Source organism: Sebastes fasciatus, chromosome 16, assembly GCF_043250625.1.
Source record: "Sebastes fasciatus isolate fSebFas1 chromosome 16, fSebFas1.pri, whole genome shotgun sequence".
Taxonomy (NCBI): Eukaryota; Metazoa; Chordata; class Actinopteri; order Perciformes; family Sebastidae; genus Sebastes; species Sebastes fasciatus.
Genome location: NC_133810.1, coordinates 18064879 through 18083327, shown reverse-complemented (window position 1 = coordinate 18083327; position 18449 = coordinate 18064879). Strand labels below are relative to the sequence as shown.

Sequence of the window (18449 nt, the reverse complement as noted above, 5' to 3'; positions counted from 1 at the left end):
GCCACTGAGAGACAGGTGGACATCCAGGAACACAGTGGGACTGCAGAGGGACTGTGAAGCCAAGCTGGGCTTTGCATATAGAACGCAAACACTGACTGGAGTCATAAATAAATCTGTCATTGTATGATTTAGTGAACTTAACACACTCATTTTTGACTGTTCTTTATCCCAGTGTGAAGAATTGTCTTTGTTCATTGTTGTACTGACACACAATGTGACTCCATCTGGTGTCATCCACCACACCAAAGTATTGAGAGGTTCTCTCTTCAAATTTTTAAGCCAAACTGATGAAGACTCCCAAAATATATGTGGCCAAATACAGCATCTTCATGACCCTAATTGCTGTCTCTTCCAATTTGTTGTAAATTGAAATGATGAGACAGTGATGATGATGATGATGCAGTGAGAGAGCCTTCATCTCAACAGTCCAAATGAATCACTCGCTGTCCTTCTTATAACCCACCTCAGCATTTTGCAGTCACCGCAGCAGCAGTATAGTCTTGAGAATAAACTGGAAACTGGAAAGTTCAACTCCCCTGGCAGGCTGCTAAATCAGAGAGCAGGAAACGAAGGAGACACGCTGTCGTCTCCTTAAAAACTAACCGTCAACATGACCTTGAGCAAGGCACTTCAAACCCAGCTGCTCTGAGATGCACTTGTGTGCTGGACTGACTTGGAAATACTCACTCAAGGGGGAGAAATGCATTTAAGTGAACAGGTTGAGGTTTCACGGCGCCTTTGAGCATGTGCTCTGATGACTGTGATGTTCAGGAGACAACGATAAATGTGCTGCCACCTTGTCATTAGGGATGTGTCATTAGGTTAAACAAGGAGGGACAGTGATGAGCTAAACAAGCAGTCCAGAGAAAATGAATGCAGCTGCTTAATGGGCCACTAGGGGCAAGAAAAAGTACAGTAATGGGTTACTTTAAGGGCTGTCAATGGATTAAAATATTTAATCGTGATTAATCAAATGATTGTCCATAGTTAATCGTGATTAATCGCAAATGAATCATACATTTTTTATCTGTTCAAAATGTACCTTAAAAGGAGATTTGTCAAGTATTTAATACTCTTATCAACATGGGAGTGGACAAATATGCTGCTTTATGCAAACACATGTATATGTTTATTATTGGAAATCAATTAACAACACAAAACAACAATAAATATTTTCCAGAAACCCTCACAGGTACTGCATTTAGCATACAAATATATGCTCAAATCATAACATGGCAAACTCAAGCCCAACAGGCAACAACAGCTGTCAATGTGTCAGTGTGCTGACTTGACTATGACTTGCCCCAAACTGCATGTGATTATCATAAAGTGGGCATGTCTGAAAAGGAGAGACTCGTAGGTACCCATAGAACCCATTTTCATTCACATATCTTGAGGTCAGAGGTCAAGGGACCCCTTTGAAAATGACTATGCCAGTTTTTCCTTGCCAAAATGTAGCGTAAGTTTGGGGTGTTATTTAACCTCCTTCAGCAGTTGATAGGCCTACCTATGGATTTCTTAGGTTTTCTAGTTTCATATGATGCCGGTATCCTTACTTTAGCTTTAAAACTGAGCCTGCTACGACCTCAGGAAAAGATAGATTGTGTTAATATGTTAAAGAAATGAGTGTCATTAAAACAAATTTGCATTGACGCATTATTATCGCGTTAACTTTGACAGCCCTAGTTACTTTAAATAAAAAGTAACTCTGTGATTTATTAAAAAAGAATACAGAAAGTGATCAAAAAAAGTATTTTGGGGGGTGAAATTCCACCATGCAAGTATAAATGAATTAATGAGAGTAAATGTGTTCACATTCCTGATCCATGAGGGTTTTTACATGTAAACTGAACAGTCTGACCACAGCATGACTCGCGGTGGTGTGATGTTCTTGTTACGGTAAAGAGAGAGAGAGATGAGCAGGACAGACCTCTGTAACAATGACAGCATCATTAAACAAGGCCTCATCGGTTACCATGGAAGCTTATTCAGAGCCGGAAAAACCTTGAGAGGCTTATTCTGAGCCTAATCAGCTGCAGCCCCTCCAGGAAGACCACGAGGAGCAACAGACGATGACGTCATCTAATGAGTAGTTTGTGAAGAAGCATTTTCTTTCTCGGACACACAATAGAACCTTCATCATCATCATCATCATAAAGTATGCTGAATCACAGCTGTGTGTGTCATCATGTGTGTTTACTTATTTAAATGCTCTGCCTCTTGTCTGCTTTCCTCCATCATCTTATTCTTCTTGTTACTTAATTTGTCATAGAGAAAATGTATCAACCAGCCGTGTGAGTCGCTATGTTGGCATGTTGGAGTCTGAGTAATATCACCTTAAAGCATGGTGGATGGGTGGCTCAACGGATAAGTCAGAATCAGGGAGAGAGGATCCAAAAAAGTAAAACATGACCTGGATTCCTTTTATACTCTTTCAAATCGCCATGTGGGGAGTCACCATTGTGCCGTCTCAAGTAGCTTTGTCTGCTCGGCAGATTTTCTAATGAGGGGCTTTTGGAGGAGGATGACAGGGCGCTCTGCCTGTTCTGTCGGGGAGGAGGGGCGTTTAAAGGAAATGAGCAATGCTCGGTCCTTCCATGGATACGCCTAATACTAGATTCCCCCTACTCAGATGCCCTGCTGGCAGCTTGGCAGCACCATTAGGACTGAGAAGGGTGGCATTAGTCTGAAACTCTCATTATGTCAGACACACTGAAAACCTCTAATCTAGACACCAAATGAGAGGGGTAGAATTAAACCAAATTGGGCAAGAAGGCAGCAGAGGTGCAATCCAAACCACACAAATCAGTTTTATTTGTGCTTTAACTTGTGCTTTAACTGCTCAGAATATTCAATAGCTTTAAGTAATAATCCATTATGTTATCATATAAAGCACTTACTGCATTAACCTCTGATTGCTATATGCAACACAAATGCTCAAAAATACAAATACTCAACAAAGAAAGTTCCTCGTGCACAGAAATTGAGGGTTTTTACAGCTGTAATAACTGTCTATTTCTTATTTTCTACTTAGAAAACTGTGAAGAAAGAGTAAAGGACAGGTAGCCTAGAGAAACACAAACTTCATTAACAGAAAATCTCACAGGAAAGGCCACACTCAGGGTAAATAAGCTTGCAGCCAGACATACAGTAAATGTCCTGTTTAATAGGAGAAATGATGATAAAGAAGCATTTGCTGTACATGCTGCTCTGAATGAATGAGGACAAGCTAGCTGTCTGTGGGTAAAGGCATTCCCTGAGTTACTAATGCTCCACTACTGTCCCCTTCTGGCCTGGACAGCATCCAACACTGATCCACTTCAAATGGGCAAACAGAATCCCAGAAATACAGTTCATTATATATCAAAATAAAATAATTGCATAAACAACAATGTGATTGTATTCTGTGTGGGTCAAATTCTTCTAAAGACAAAAAATATAAACTTCCCTAAATATTAGTATACAGCACCACAAATATAAATATAAAGCACCCCACATTTATTATACAGCATTGGTGATTTTGAATGTAAATTTATCTGATAAACTGAAGGATCAAGTTCTTTTATGGGTTGAGAAAATTCTTGTACTTTGTAAGATAAACTTTTTTATAGTAAAAAGCCATTTTTCTGTAGACTGAGTAGTACATTTTGCTGATAATACTCACACATGTTTACTCAAGTAAGATTTTGAATACAGAACAAGAGCAAATAAAGAAAGGACTAAATGTAATTTGCTTTTAATTAAAAAAAACACTATTACAGCTTTTAATGCAATTAATTTGAATTACTTTTTAGAGTTTGATATCGCTTTCCTTATGTTGACTACTGCTACTATATGAAACACCATTTCATATAGTATTCAGTCGTCACTTAAATGCTGTGTGATGTGTCATAGTGTAGTAGTGTCATAAAGTATGTCATAGAGTTGAGCCATAAACAGTCCAGGTTGATACAGTCAGATCATTTGGAGTATAGGGGCCGTCCTCAAGATGTGTCTTGCACACCATCAAACATCTCAAGACTCATTCTCTGGATAATCCAAATCAATTCAGTATTTGGGATGCTGTATAATAAATGTGGGGTGCTTTATATTCATATTTGCAGTGCTGTATACTAATATTTAGGGAAGTTTATGTTTTTGTCTTTGGAAGAATGTGACCCACACAGAATGTAGTCACATTGTTGTTTATGTATTTATTTTATTTTGATATAAAATAAATTGTATTTTTGGGATTAGTATTCTGTTTGTCCATTTTATGTAGATCAGTGTTGGAGCCTGTCCAGGCCAGTAGGGGGCAGTAGTGGACTGAGCAAATGAGCAGTGGTGAAAATTATTATATTATGTTATGATCATAAGCTGATCAGCTAGCCTGTTGGCTAGTTGAAAAGTTGTCTGCTTCCACTTTAATGCCCCTTTAATCCCAGACTACATTATTGTCTAAACTGAGATAGTGGAAAACAATCTGTACATATTAAGTCGGGTTTCTTATGAATGTTGATACATATGCATAATATTTTGGTTGCATGTATCAGCATCACTCCTCTTCTGGAGGTGTGTGAATAACTGCAAATACAGCAGATATGTTTTTGTTACCTTTGAGTCTGATACAAGGAAGGAAAACATATATTAATTTAATCAATTCAACTATTGATTTAATGTCCTTATCCTTGCTGTTGCTGCAGTGTTGATGTTTACTAATGTCTTTCCTCTCTGCATTAAGTCACCTGCCCTTCTTGCAAACCTGTGTGTATGTGTGGACAACGCTGATGAATTTATACCTCTCTGCCGCACTTTCTTCTGACTGCCTTTAACTTCCTGACCCTCTGAAAAGATGCTGCTGCCTCCAAAGAGAGTAAACAAGTCTGGTTTCCTAAATAAACCAAGTCTGGCTTTCAAAATAAAAGCACAGAAACTGAGGTGTGGTTGAGCAGGACTGCTGTTCTGTACTGAGCACTAAGCACTGAGCCAATTACTGAGTCTCAAATAACAAATATATAAAATTATATGAATTGTAAGTGTATGTATTATCATGTGACTTTCTTCCCAGATGTTTTGTAGTCCTCTAAGGTTCAGCCAATATCCCCTCATAGTACCACACAAATCATGGCCGCCAAGTAAATTTGTGATTAGTTTTGAATAATTATTGATTTGTATAATGTTTAGTGGCTTATTCATTTGACCCATTCTTTTGTTACTCTTGTTTTGAATTTTATAATATTTAGAAACAGAAAGTGACTGCAACAAACAAAGTAAAATTAACTTGATTTTTGTGCATTCTTTTTATTATTGTTGTTGTTATTATTCATATTATTATTACTATTATTATTATTATTATTATTATTATTATTATTATTATAAGTAGTAGTGGTAGTAGTAGTAGTGTTATTATTATTATTATTATTATTATTAGTAGTAGTAGTAGTAGTAGTAGTAGTAGTAGTGGTAGTAGTAGTAGTGTTATTATTATTATTATTATTATTAGTAGTAGTAGTAGTAGTAGTAGTGGTAGTAGTACTAGTAGTAGTAGTGGTAGTAGTAGTAGTAGTAGTAGTAGTAGTAGTAGTGTTATTATTATTAATATTATTAGTAGTAGTAGTAAAAGTAGTAGTTGTAGTGGTAGTAGTAGTAGTAGTAGTAATGTTATTATTATTATTATCAATATTATTATTATCAGTAGTAGTAGTACTAGTGTTATTATTATCATTATTATTATTATTATTATTAGTAGTAGTAGTAGTAATGTTATTATTATTATTATTATTATTATTATTACTATATATATATTTTTTGGGAGGGGGGGGCAGTCAGATAAGATAGATTTACATTACCATATTGTAGAATAATAGATTAATTAGCATAAGAACAGCAATAATAAAAAAAAAAAAATACTAAATTGATTGAGTCTCTAAAACATTCTATAATGCAAAAGAGTCAAGCTGGTACTTGACAATAATATTATGGAGGAGGATTGCCACAAGAATATATTTCTCGGATAATCTCAGAATTCATTTATCACGTGGCCCAAACAGAATTGCAATTATTTTGAAAACCCGATCCAACCGGATGTCTCCCGTTAAACTTTTCCAGCTGGACACACACACTCACATCCATGACACACACACACACAAAGCAGTGAAGGCTATGGTTGGTGAGGACGCACGCGGACCTCCAGTGAGCTCGTTCTCCCACAGTGACTGACTGACCTGCAGCTGGGTGTGTGTGACTGTGTGTGTAAGTCTCTGGTAGTTCACAGAGGATGTCTGTGAACGAGGTATACGTGTTCCGGCCCTTCAAGCTCATCGCGCTGCTGTGCGTCTTCCTGGCGCTGTGCTTGGACGTGGTGGCTCTGCTGAGTCCATCCTGGGTCACCGCGGACCACTTCTCTCTGTCTCTGTGGGAGTCCTGCTCCCAGTCCGAGGCTCGCGATCCGACAGAGGAGGCTCAGTGGAGCTGCTTCTCCATCCTCACATCTGGTAGGAATCACTTTGTGGCTGCACCTTTTTGGTTGTTTATAACTTCCTGTCCTTGGAGTTGGGATGCTGTTATGTTGTTGGAATAACCAGATATTGTGGGAAAAGCTGCGATCTCAAGGTTGTAGTACTGTAAAGTACTTTTTTTTTGCCATTTATACAGTATAATGTACAATGCGTAATGCGCACAGTGGCGCCCCCAGAAATGTGTCCTAGGGGTGGCCAGATGGGGCCAATGGAAATCTTGGGGGGGCACACCAAAGCCAAAAGTCATAACTGAATTTCAGAAATTCTATTATGCTGTTGTACAGTATTGAAAGTCAATATGAGAGTTAAGGAATCGCATACTGATATACTTTCTTATATTACAGTTAAAGGGGATGTATGTACGTTTTTCTCCACGTATATCCGTGGAGTTTGTGTTGGAGTCTGAGTTGTGGTGGAGGCTGGTCGTTTGTTGGTGTTAGCGGAATCCATTTCTAACCAAACGTTAGGCACTCGCGAGCGTGCATGGCGTCACATTCGTTGAATTTTACAGAAAAAAATGTCCCGCATTCTTCACATTAAAAGCAATCAACAGGCTGATAGAGGAAACCCAGAAAGTTGCATTTTTTAGGTTAAGTTACAACCTGTTCACTAATTGTCAATAAAAAGGATTAAAACACGTTTATAAGTTTAAAAACGTACATACAGTTCCTTTAATGTTGCTAATTATCTGACAATCAAGTTTAAAAACACCACACAGAGGCATCCAATTTTTGTTCAATACAGCTTTATTCGGCTGTTATTGCTGTCTTTTTTAATACAGAATTAATACATTATATGTGTCCAAAAATTCAGCAAAAACATATTTATGGACAACAATATATATTTAACTATTCACAACCTATACATATCCCTACTTTAATAGGCTATCTCAGTGCAGTTTAATTCACCTGTTGCTGTGTCTTTTTGTAAACAAATGTTATAGGCTATGTCAAAACATGAAAAAACAATACAAAAAACATTATCATGGACTGGTAATTGTGCCATATGTAGTGACTCTGGATGGTTTTAAACTCAGTGGCCTGTTATTATTGCTACACTAAGGCTGCACATCCTATGTTTGACAATAACAAAGAGGAATGTTTGTTGAACTGTACGAGCAGACTGGCAGCTCCGGCCACCATCTCCCAGGAAGACTTTGTTTTAGTTGGCTTGTTGTTCTCTGTGCAGCAGATGAGGCATTCAGGGTCTCTTGTGCTGTTGGAACGCTTATTTTCTCTGTTCATACCAGAGCAGTGACGTGGTGTCAACACACATTGTGATGCTCAGCACTGCCAGAAAGGTTTGACTAATCCATGAGCAAGCAGATGTTGTATTTGGAACAACTATAATATTTTATATTATACCATATATGGTATTATGCTCGTGAGTCAGTTGTTTAATAGAGAAGGACTACTATACAATTACTCCGAATTTCTCGCCAGGTACAATATATCAATAACCCCAAAATAATTTTCTATAGTTTTTGATGCTATCCCATTTGGTATGTACATGTTATATAAGAATGTTGACCACTCTGACCCAATTCAATCTCCATTAGGTAAAGTTTGTTTGAATTGTTTGAACTCCAGAATCAGGGCCTTGTTTCAGGACAACATGGTTTCTATTCCAGCAGCATGATTTTACTGGAGTAATTTTGTTAGTGACTGGAAGAAAGTTTGGTCCTTATCTAACAAATAAGGTAAAAGAGGTGTCATTTAAAGCTGAAGTATAGGCGAGATTGGAGCAAATATGATTAAAAAAAGTTATTTCTATAAAACGGTCGCTATATCGTGACAGTAGTACATGAAACAGGTAACCAGAAAAAAATCATATGCCTCTGTGTCCTCCGGTGCTCCTAACAACATCTGCAAGATTTCACAGACCAGAGGAAAACAAGCAGTAAGAGCTGATTTGAGGTCCGCTATCCATCTGCTGTCTATGAGAGCCGGCTGTCAATCACTCGTGAACACCAACCAAACGGTCAAACTAGGCAGCGCTGATCAAATATGAATCAATATTATGTTACGTTAATACACAGCCAATAGGAATGGTCTCTCAATGAAATGACCTGTGATTGGTCAAAGTCTCCCGTCACGGGCTAGATTTTTTTAAAGCCTGAAAACAGAGCCATGATGAGGTGCAGAAGTCTAGTTTTCTCTCAGAACACTTGAATTACAATTATGCTGAAAGGTTATTATGGAATTTTTGCCCAATGATGCCAAAAATATACTGCCTACTGCCACTTTAAATTGATCCATAGATTCTATCCAGTGAAACATTTCTCACACAAGAAAAGACATAGATGTAAATTGTCCTGTAAATTTAAATATGAGCTGTGGAAAGATGTTAACAATTTTATACTTGACAACATTTTCTCAGATTTTGCACTTTACTTGTTTGTTATCACTGTGTTTTCCGTGATATTATTAATAGTAAATCAATTAACAAAGCTGGTGAATCAGATATGAGTGACATTGATGCTTTAACACTATTTCTAGGTCAATTCAGTGTCCATGTTTAGGATAAGACATTACAGAAAACTGAACACACGCATGTTGAAACATTAAAGAGTTAAGCCACTCCATCCAACAGAAGGCTTTGAGTGGGTTTGAAGAGACACATTCAGCATCTTCCCCATCATCATCATCATCCACCTCACCAGGCCTGGACCCACCAGGTTGCCTTTTGTCACGCAAAGAAGCCACATGACAGGAGTGTTTATGCCTCCAACCCCCTTCCTTTCCCCACCAGGGGAGGAAATCCTCATTAAATGTACCAGATTTACCAGCATTTATCATCTGGTGGCTGGTACAATAGGCTGGCTTGTAGTTAGTAGCATTGTCTCTATTAAACATACAGTAGCTGACTGAAAAATATTTTAGATTTCATTCATTTTAAGAGGCCTGAGTGACACAAACATGCACAGCTCTGAAGAGGGTGAACAGCTTCAGGGTGACTGACCGCTCTCTGATGTTGTGGAATGTGTCGGGGTGAATAGGAGGCGGGTTTGTTGCTTTGAGTGTGTGCAGGGCTCATTAAAGCAACAGTGGAGGGGCGTGTTGAGGTTAAAGTGGCAGTTCACCCAAAAGGCAAAGCAGATTTATTAGGCACACATTCTCATCCCAAGATTCTTGAATTTCAGTCTATCTTTGGAGTGACGCAATCGGGCGGACGCGATTCAGTGCAGAATCAATTTCAAGCGACTAAAACAATGCAAATGAAAACAGTGTTATGACTTGCAGCATCAGTGAGTGTTTTGAGTGCACTGTTTAATATTCTTTGAAGAGAAGGTGTTTATTTTTAGACTAAACCAGAATTTTAACCACATAATGGACCAAAGATGTTAGGAAAAAAATGTTTCCTGAAGGTTGAATCAAATCGAGTTCAGATGTGTTATTGGGGGGAAAGTTCCTTTTTACCATCCTGAAGTCAATCTGGAGCTTTGTGAGAGAGAGAGAGAGAGAGAGAGAGAGAGAGAGAGAGAGAGAGAGAGAGAGAGAGATACACCCAGCGAAGATTGTTCATCAAATGCAAATTCTCCTTTTGAGTCGAGTCTTCTGAGGTTAGGCCTTCAAGGAACATTCAGGGACATCAAAGACGGAATGTACAATGCAGACAGGAATGGAAAAGAAAAATGTCTGAATACATTTCTGGTTTCAGACTCCGCATCAATGCTTTACTGACTAGAGAGTTAAGCTCAGTTCAGAAAAGCTTATAAAATGTGCCGTTTTAACAACGTAGAGTTTGTAGGTCTTTCCGGGGAAGAATCTTTTGACGCAGAGGAAGCGATGAGCTTTACTTTTCCACCAGGGACGACTGGAGTTTGTTTGGAATAAACAGAATAAATGTGCTGTTAAAAGGGCCACCATGGCTGACCCGACATGGAAAAGGCTGGCAGCCACGAGCACAAACTCCAAGGAGATTGAACACACTGCAGTGCAAAAACACCACAGTCATGATTACTTAGCCGAGAGAATTTCGCCAAAATAGACAAAAAGAAATCTTCCTAACTTCCTAACAGGTGCATACTTGTATTTTGGGTTTCTACTAGAATATGTTTACATGCATTAATGCTTAAAAAACACTTTATTTTTCTCATACCGGCTGTGCTGCAGCACCTCTTTTCACCCTCTGTCTGAAACACTCTTTTTGAGCTCTTGCTCCCCCCTCCCTATCAGAGCCCAGTCTGCTCTGATTGGTCAGCTGGCCCACTCTGTTGTGATTGGTCAACCGAACCAAACTCCTTGGACTCCACTCCTGCTCCACTCTAACTAACTTTTTTTTAGAGCGTTCCAAACTAGCCGCTAGGCAGGTATTATGCAAATGTGTTACTTGGTGACATCACCGCGTTACGGAAGAAAAGGCGGGACTTCAAGGTGTTTCAGGCAGTTGAGGAGCAGAGTGGGGGAGAGTAACTCCCTTTGGCGTGGACTTTGGGCTTTGTAACTTTGCAGATCTTTAACATGCACAAAAAAACAATATAACATGCTAAAGGAAAGTAAAAAACAAAAAAACATAATAGGTCCTCCTTTAATTTTCATATAAAAATCAGTAGAAATATTATGGATGATGGAGATAGACGAGCATTAGACAATGTACTACAAATTACTGTGAGAGAGTAAATACCAACTTGCACTGAAACGCAGCAATGTATGAGTGAGAGTATTATCTTCATCTACATGTTATCAGCTGTTGATAAGAATAATTTCTTCAAGTTTGAAATACAAACATGCATCTCATATAATTACTTGTAATAACATGCTGATTTAGTGTGTTTAATCTGACTACCGACTGAGTTAGTCAGGTTCCTGTCTCTCGTGCAGGTCTGTTCTGCGCCACTCGCTTCACTCTGTGGGATTAGCTCTTGTTTTGTGTTTGTCAACACAGCGGTTCAATTCATTGAATCGAGCTTTTGTCGCTGCACTCTAACCTGCGTGCATCTCGTCCCGCAGACTGGCAGATTGCCACTCTGGTGCTTCTGGTGGCCGGTGCCGTGGCAACTCTCCTGGCCTTTCTGGTGGCCCTGATTTCCCTCTGCCGGGGGACACAGAGACGGCACTACCGCACCGTGGCTGTGTTCCTCTTCACTGCAGGTACGTCTTTCCTCTTCTTTTCTATTACTACCACCAAACTTCTTAAATCATTTGCACTTTTTTTCCCTTACATGAATGTTTATCCAATGTTCCAACACATCATGCACATTTGGAAACAGAAAGACGGCACATATACGTTCACCGCGACCACAGTAATTTCCATATAGACAGGGTTTTTTTGTTTTTAAATAGAAGGGCGCAGAAGGAAAGAAGCAGCTGAATGAAGCTTGTTTGGTTGAGCTCATTCTTTCTGTGGTGTGGAGTCTGGGGAGCTGCCGGATCATGAGCCAAGAAAAAGCAGCCGCAGAATTTGCAGACTTACCAACGAAGTGAAGTCACTGAGGAAAAAAAAAAAGCCACCACAGACTCCTCACCCAGCACGGCCTCATAGTTGGGCTGCACTTCTCCTGCATGCTTTGTGAGAAGGTCCTTTGGGTGAAGCCACATTTTGACACTGTTGAGGGAGGATCTATTTATGAGACATATAATTAAAACCAAAGCAGTCACATTGTTCCGTGTACTGTGCAGGCGTTGCAATAAGTGACTCATAGCCTGTGCTTACATTACTTTAACAACAGCGATTAAAGACTGACCACTTACCGCTACTTATCGCAGGCCCAGTTCCAGTTTTGAAAAATAAAACTGGATTATATAAGAAACAGACATCCTGTCCATGCATCACAAATAACGCCACTTTTCTTGCAGTTAAATTATTTACAAACTTAAAGAAATAGTTTGACATTTTGGGAAATCCAAACACTTCAATTTGCTTTCTTTGTGAGAGTTTCTGTAGATGAGAAGATTGCTACCACTCTCATATCTGTGGTACCAATCTTCTCGTCTAACTCTCTGCAAGAAAGTCAACAAGTGTGTTTCCCCAAATGTCAAACTATTTCTTTAACATTTGTCTGATATGTAATAATATCTGCCTCAACCCCAGATTCCCTGCGTTGTGTTCATTGTTTAAAACCCATGGGGTGTGCAAAGATATTAAGTTTATTTCAAAATCCGCTAAGGTTTCTGTCGGTACCAAATATGTCAATATGAAGAGTATATATTTCTGCAAAAATCTGCATAAAATAATGCATAAAACACCTATTATTTTCCATTTGATGTGTCGGTGTGGCCCATTTCATAGATTAGACTGAATGACTGGAACATAATGTTGACAAACGGTGCGGAAAAATGTTTAATCTAAGTTTGAATGGGGATTTTTGTCTTGTTCTGTCTCTGAAACCATCAGTCACAAAGGACTAGTGTGTGCAGTTGACTTAATGGCTGTTCCTTTGACTGTGAGCCATTTACTGAAAAGCGTGGGAAGGCGGTGTTATCCTTTCCTGTGTGTAATTGCTTTAAGAGCCTTGCGAGAAAGGTCTCCTTACAGCAGAGCAACAGCAGCAGCAGAGGGGTTGGACTCTGTTAAATGCCCCTTGGCAGGACTGTGGCTGTGTGGTATTTATTTTCTGTCCAGAAATATGACCTCAGCGGGCTGCGAGGTCAGTCTGGGCTCCATCAACACCGCCACATTCCTTAGCTGCCGTTGTGCCTCCCGCACGCCCCACTGCTCCGTCCTGTAGGAAGGAAAGGCGGAGTCATAGTCGAGTCCCTTCCTCAAGAGTCACCTGGCATGCCCGAAAGGGAACTGAGGTAGCTGGTGTGAGCATAGACCACAGTACGCCTTTGATCGCACACATGCCGGTACCCCCACAATGACGCATTCATGGTCCTGAATGAATTAAAGGGAAAATGTCTCACAATGATGGAGGCATTAAAGTCATTTTCCTTCAGTGATGTCAAGGCCAAAAGAATAATGACGATTGTTAGGAAATGCACAGGCATTTGGGGTGCCAAAATGTGCTGTTTAAATCAGTCAGGGGAAAAAGACAGGCCACTTCAGAAGAGCAAGAAACCCACAAGGAGGAGTGTCATATAAAGATGTTTCTCTTGATGTTTCTTTTATGGAGATGTCAGACTGGATGAGAAATAGATCTTACAGTAAATCTATTTATTACATTTCATAGTCCTTGTTTGAAAAGGGCTATTACAATTAAATGATTATTAAATGCTCATCATAGCTAAATATATTTTACTATTGTTTGTCAGACAACTAGTTGTTTTATTAGCATTACATGAATCAAGAGTAATAAATCAATCAATTTACTCCTCAAATCTCTCTATACTGTTATGTAATTAAATAGCTCTGATTAGTGTTTTTCATCATACCATTTATTTAGAGGTGTAGTAAAGTAATAAAGGTTTGGTACTGAGGCGTCACACTAAATGTAAATAGCACAAGGCTCAAATTATGTTAAGCCTGTTTTGACATATTCCTGTTTTAATTCATAGGCTCTTAAAAACACTCAAAATTTTCATTGTTATTCCTGTAATAGAAAATCTTTAGAGAGGGTCATTTTGATGAGATCATCTGAAGCAGCAGATACACCGACTTGAGGATCATAATCACTTTATATAACCATTCTCTGGTTACCTTCAGTGAACCTTGGTTGTCTTTGCAGACACTGAAAAACACCTTCCTTCTACCCTTTATCCTTCAGCCTCTTTTTAAAACCAGCTGCAGTCACATTTCTGCCTTTGCGGCTGCGTCAGATCTGTGTTTTTACACAAGCAAGGCCACTAACGTATAGTTTTTACATGAATGGTGCATTTTTATGGACTAAATGGAATTGCTGAAAGCACAAACTTACGCCTTGTTAAGGTGTGAAATGAGGAATGTCTGAAGAAATCCAATAGATAGATTGAAAGAGGGAATAATCTTGAAAAGAGGAAATATTTGCAGTAGCAGCACCAGGATGAGGAGTAAAACAGGTTAAATAAATGTTAAAATTATGAGAGGTGCAGAGCACACACAAGTGCAATAAAACATCAGGTAAAAGTAGATCCTGCAGTGTTTTCTGTTATAGACATGCTGTAAAATCTAATGTTTGAATCTCTTTTTGTGGTTCTAGTGGTTCTGCAGGCCTGCGCTCTGGTTCTCTACCCGATCAAGTTCATCGACGGAACGGTTCTTCAGACCTATCATGAGTTCAACTGGGGCTACGGGCTCGGCTGGGGCGCCACCATCTTCATGTTGGGCGGAGGGATCCTCTTCTGCCTGCGGACGGATGTATACGAGGACACCATGTACTGAGTCCTTTTATCAAACCCCCCCCCCCCCTCCCACCCGCCACTGGAAACACACACATAAACACACACACACAGAGTTCCCATACAGGAGGTGTGCTACTTTTCTCCACTCTGCACACAGCTAATGTGAGCACAGACCCCGTCTCTCTCTTTCTCTTGCTCTCTCTGGTATTTTTAGACAGGTTGTAAAGGCCTAATTTAGGCCAGGACTGAACGAATGAACAGGACCCCCGCCTCCCCTCCTCCCACGCAGGTCCCTCAGCCCTGCCGGTATCAGGGATGAGGTGGCAGCGCTAAAGCACAGAGAGCTTTCTGGACAGGCACGAGCCTCCGATGCTGGACGTTTCCACCGCACGTTGACCTGGATCTCTATTGTTAGAGAAGCGGCACAGTAGATCCTATAAGCACAGACCTGAATGTGCAGTGACTGAACATTTTAAAGGGACTGACGTATCTCTACATTTCCTTTTTTATTCTTTTTGTAGCATTTCATGAAGCTTTTTGTTAATGTATTTATGGCATCCACTTTATAAATATTGGAAACTTCCCCCTCCTTGTGTTCTATCTGAAACATATCTAGTAACGCTAAGCCTTCTGATATTAGAAGTGTAAATTAAACCGCTCTGATATATGCTTGAGCTTTCGAGTGTTTATAGGTTGTTTGCAAACTCACACTAGTTTGTTTCAAATGTAAATGTGTACAAAGTATTTCTACATGAAGGGAAATCCAGAATAAACAATTGTAGTTTTGGGAGTATTAGGAGTGTGAATTTATGTTGTTCACAAAGTGACCCCTGACTGAATATTAAGAGAGGGTGAGCATCAGGGGTGTCTTTTTTTAACCAAACAGCAATGAGACAAAAATGTGAAACACTTTCATTATCCAGAGCACACATTCCTCAGAGGAAGCCAACCCAGGCTATTTAAAGAGGTATCCCCAGGTTGCAAGTTCGCAGCTAGTTGATGTGTGAAAACACAACACATTGCATAATGAGCAACATAAAACAATTTATTGCAGACCTCAAGACATGTTTTTTGCAGTTAAACTTTACAACTTCCTAGGAGATGATGTGTGCATTTCATGTAATTATCTGGGACATTTTTTACAGTGCTGCCACATTATTTGCTTGTCATGGATAGATCATAGGCTGGAATTCAAATTGAAGCTACCTTTTAGTTTGCACATCATAACTGTAGGTAGTTTATTCATGTTTTTGTCCAAGATCTCTTTTATTTTTGTGTGAAACAGAAGGCACTGCCACATCTGAGCAGCCTGGTGTGAAGTTTCCCTGTTCTCACTTTCTTCCCCCCCCCTCCAGAGTTAAAAATACAACAGCTGAATAAATAATCCCTGGAAAGGGGGACGTCCGTAAATAAACAATTTACCCAGCTGCAGCAGTGTGAAAACTCCCCAGCTGTGGACAATATTCCCAACCGAATCAACAGCTCCAAGGGGAGAAAATACCCGAATTACTGTGCCATGTGAACCTGATACTCGACTCCTGTGAATGGTGTAATGTGGTGTGTTGAGAGTGAGAGGTGACAGTGGTTGTCTTATAATAGCGGTGACCTCTCGGGAATCTCTCAAATGTGACTCACGTGTTAAAGGTGACGTGGTTACATGACCTGCTGGCGGAGAGGGCACCCATCATACAGTTTCTAAAGCGTGACACTGACGTGATCGCGTTACTTTCCGGTCCCTCACACACATGTAAAGCATGTTAGTTAAACATTATTGGAGAAAAACAAAGATGATTTGACAGTGAGGGGACACTTTGAACAAGTATAACATTGACTCAGGATATTAAAAAAAACATTTATTTGTCTGTAGAAGAATATTTTAAACCTTTAAGGACACACTAACAGCCACAGTATATTCACATAATATGCCAATGTCTTTCCCAGAGCAGGTTTTCTTTGCTCTTATTTGGCAGAAGAGGGTTTTATATAATTCATTCACAAGTTTTGGTGTGTTGTAAAGGTCAAAGGTCTCAGCACTCCACCCGCACAGTTACTGCTATTCTTGCATTACATGCCACTGCATATTAAAGAGGAATATGAATTTTAACAAAATATCTCACCAAAGGCATCGTTCAAAGGCAGTAAATCTATGTGCCAGCTGCTCATTTCCTCTGTGATCTTGTTCTGTTTACTAGCCTCCACCATGAGCACCATGTTTGACCACACCCACACCATTAACTCCAACGTCTTCTTTCACCTAGTGGTCAAATGTGATGTATCTCTGGTGTTGTGAGAGCCATCAAAATCAGTTTGGTTTTTTTAGGTGACTCTTACTCTATGCTCTATGAAAATGAAGAAGTGGAGCAGAGGGAGAAAAAGATATATGTTTCATATGAATCATTTAGTTTTTGTTTGTTGTTTTTGCCTGCATTCAAATATGTCACTTTTAAGGTTGTTCTGATACAAAAGAAATTACCAGACAGTAATACTGACCTGAAACACCATCCCAAAATGTATATCATAAAGTAATTACTCATTTTTAAATAAATTACATTTTTAAAACAGATTTTTTTTTTTTTTAGAATAATTCTGCATCTCTGCAGCTGCAGCAACATGCTCTCATCTCCGAATACTTTGGACATAACCACAGCATTTCCCACCGCTGCAGAGGATCAGCACAAGTCTTTCTGTATGCCAGCAGAGGAAACAAACTAAAGCATGAAAAATCCTTAACTCCAGCTGTTTGGAGACAGACAACACATCCAGTCATATTCGATTGTAAATCTCACAGCAATGAAGATAATGTGTCCTTTGGAGAGTAGCCTGGCCCCTGGGTGCAGTAACCAGCCAGGCCCTGCACTCTTTCACTCTGCAGGGACAGATTCCAGTTACTGAGCCTGGGGGACAGAGACAAAGATGGGACATCTTGGTGCCTGAGAAGTGAAATTATTGTTTTAGTGATAGAATTATGCAGAGATGTACTAAAAAAAAATCCAACATATTCAATTATAAGTGCAAACCTGAAGTTGTTCAGCTCCTCCTCGGCAGTGGACGTCCTCAGCAGTCTAGTGAGACAGATAAATGGACTGAAAGAGTAACACCTGGGGTATACATTACCCTCCAACCAATCCTCTATCAAGTTTGGCTCCACCAAAATTACATATTAACCTGAAAAAAGTTACTCACTTCTCCTCCACTATCACGCTTGTGCTGCCCTGCAGTCCCCCGGGTCCCACTATACCCTCATACTGCTGCTGTACTGAACACTGTGCATGGAAAATACAACAATCAGATCATTTGCATTCTCAACTCATCATTCAGTGAGCATCCTTTATCTTCTGTTTTGTCATTCAGCAAGCGTGCTTCATTTTGATGAGAAACAGCAGTCAGAGGTTGCATCCAAATAATCTGAGCAGTTCCTATTCACCCAGGATGTAAAAATAAAGAATATCAGTGTGTGTGCATGCTTTATTAGAGTTCCCCTTATTATTTCCCTACTGATTAATCATGTTTGGTTGCCAATGAGCCAAATGAAGCAAACAAGAGACACAATTACCCATAAACATATACATGCACATGGAAGGTCAGTTGTGAACAAGGCGACCTGGTGTGAGAAGCTGTCAGCTGCTTAGCTGACCTTGTGGATGTCAATGAATGTTGGATCAAACACTAAAAAACAGCAGTCAGCCTGGAGCCAGATGGTTACTTTCCCAACATGAAAGAAGATATCATGCAGTGGAAATTATATATTTCA

General features: G+C 39.6%; 1 protein-coding gene and 1 long non-coding RNA gene across 2 annotated transcripts; one reads left to right on the top strand and one right to left on the bottom strand.

The window, feature by feature from the left end:
- The first annotated feature begins 6088 nt into the window (after positions 1-6088).
- LOC141752767 (transmembrane protein 47-like) lies at positions 6089-15491 on the top strand. Its single transcript, XM_074610928.1, has 3 exons — positions 6089-6473; positions 11450-11590; positions 14557-15491. The coding sequence occupies exons 1-3, from the start codon at positions 6257-6259 to the stop codon at positions 14736-14738; spliced, it is 540 nt and encodes a 179-aa protein (XP_074467029.1). The 5' UTR covers positions 6089-6256; the 3' UTR covers positions 14739-15491.
- Positions 15492-16530: 1039 nt separating this feature from the next.
- On the bottom strand, positions 16531-17777 carry LOC141752768 (uncharacterized). The gene is made up of 2 exons (XR_012590334.1): positions 17716-17777; positions 16531-17628 (listed from the first exon to the last, which is right to left on the bottom strand). It is a non-coding gene; the product is annotated as an uncharacterized LOC141752768 (long non-coding RNA).
- Positions 17778-18449: the final 672 nt, after the last annotated feature.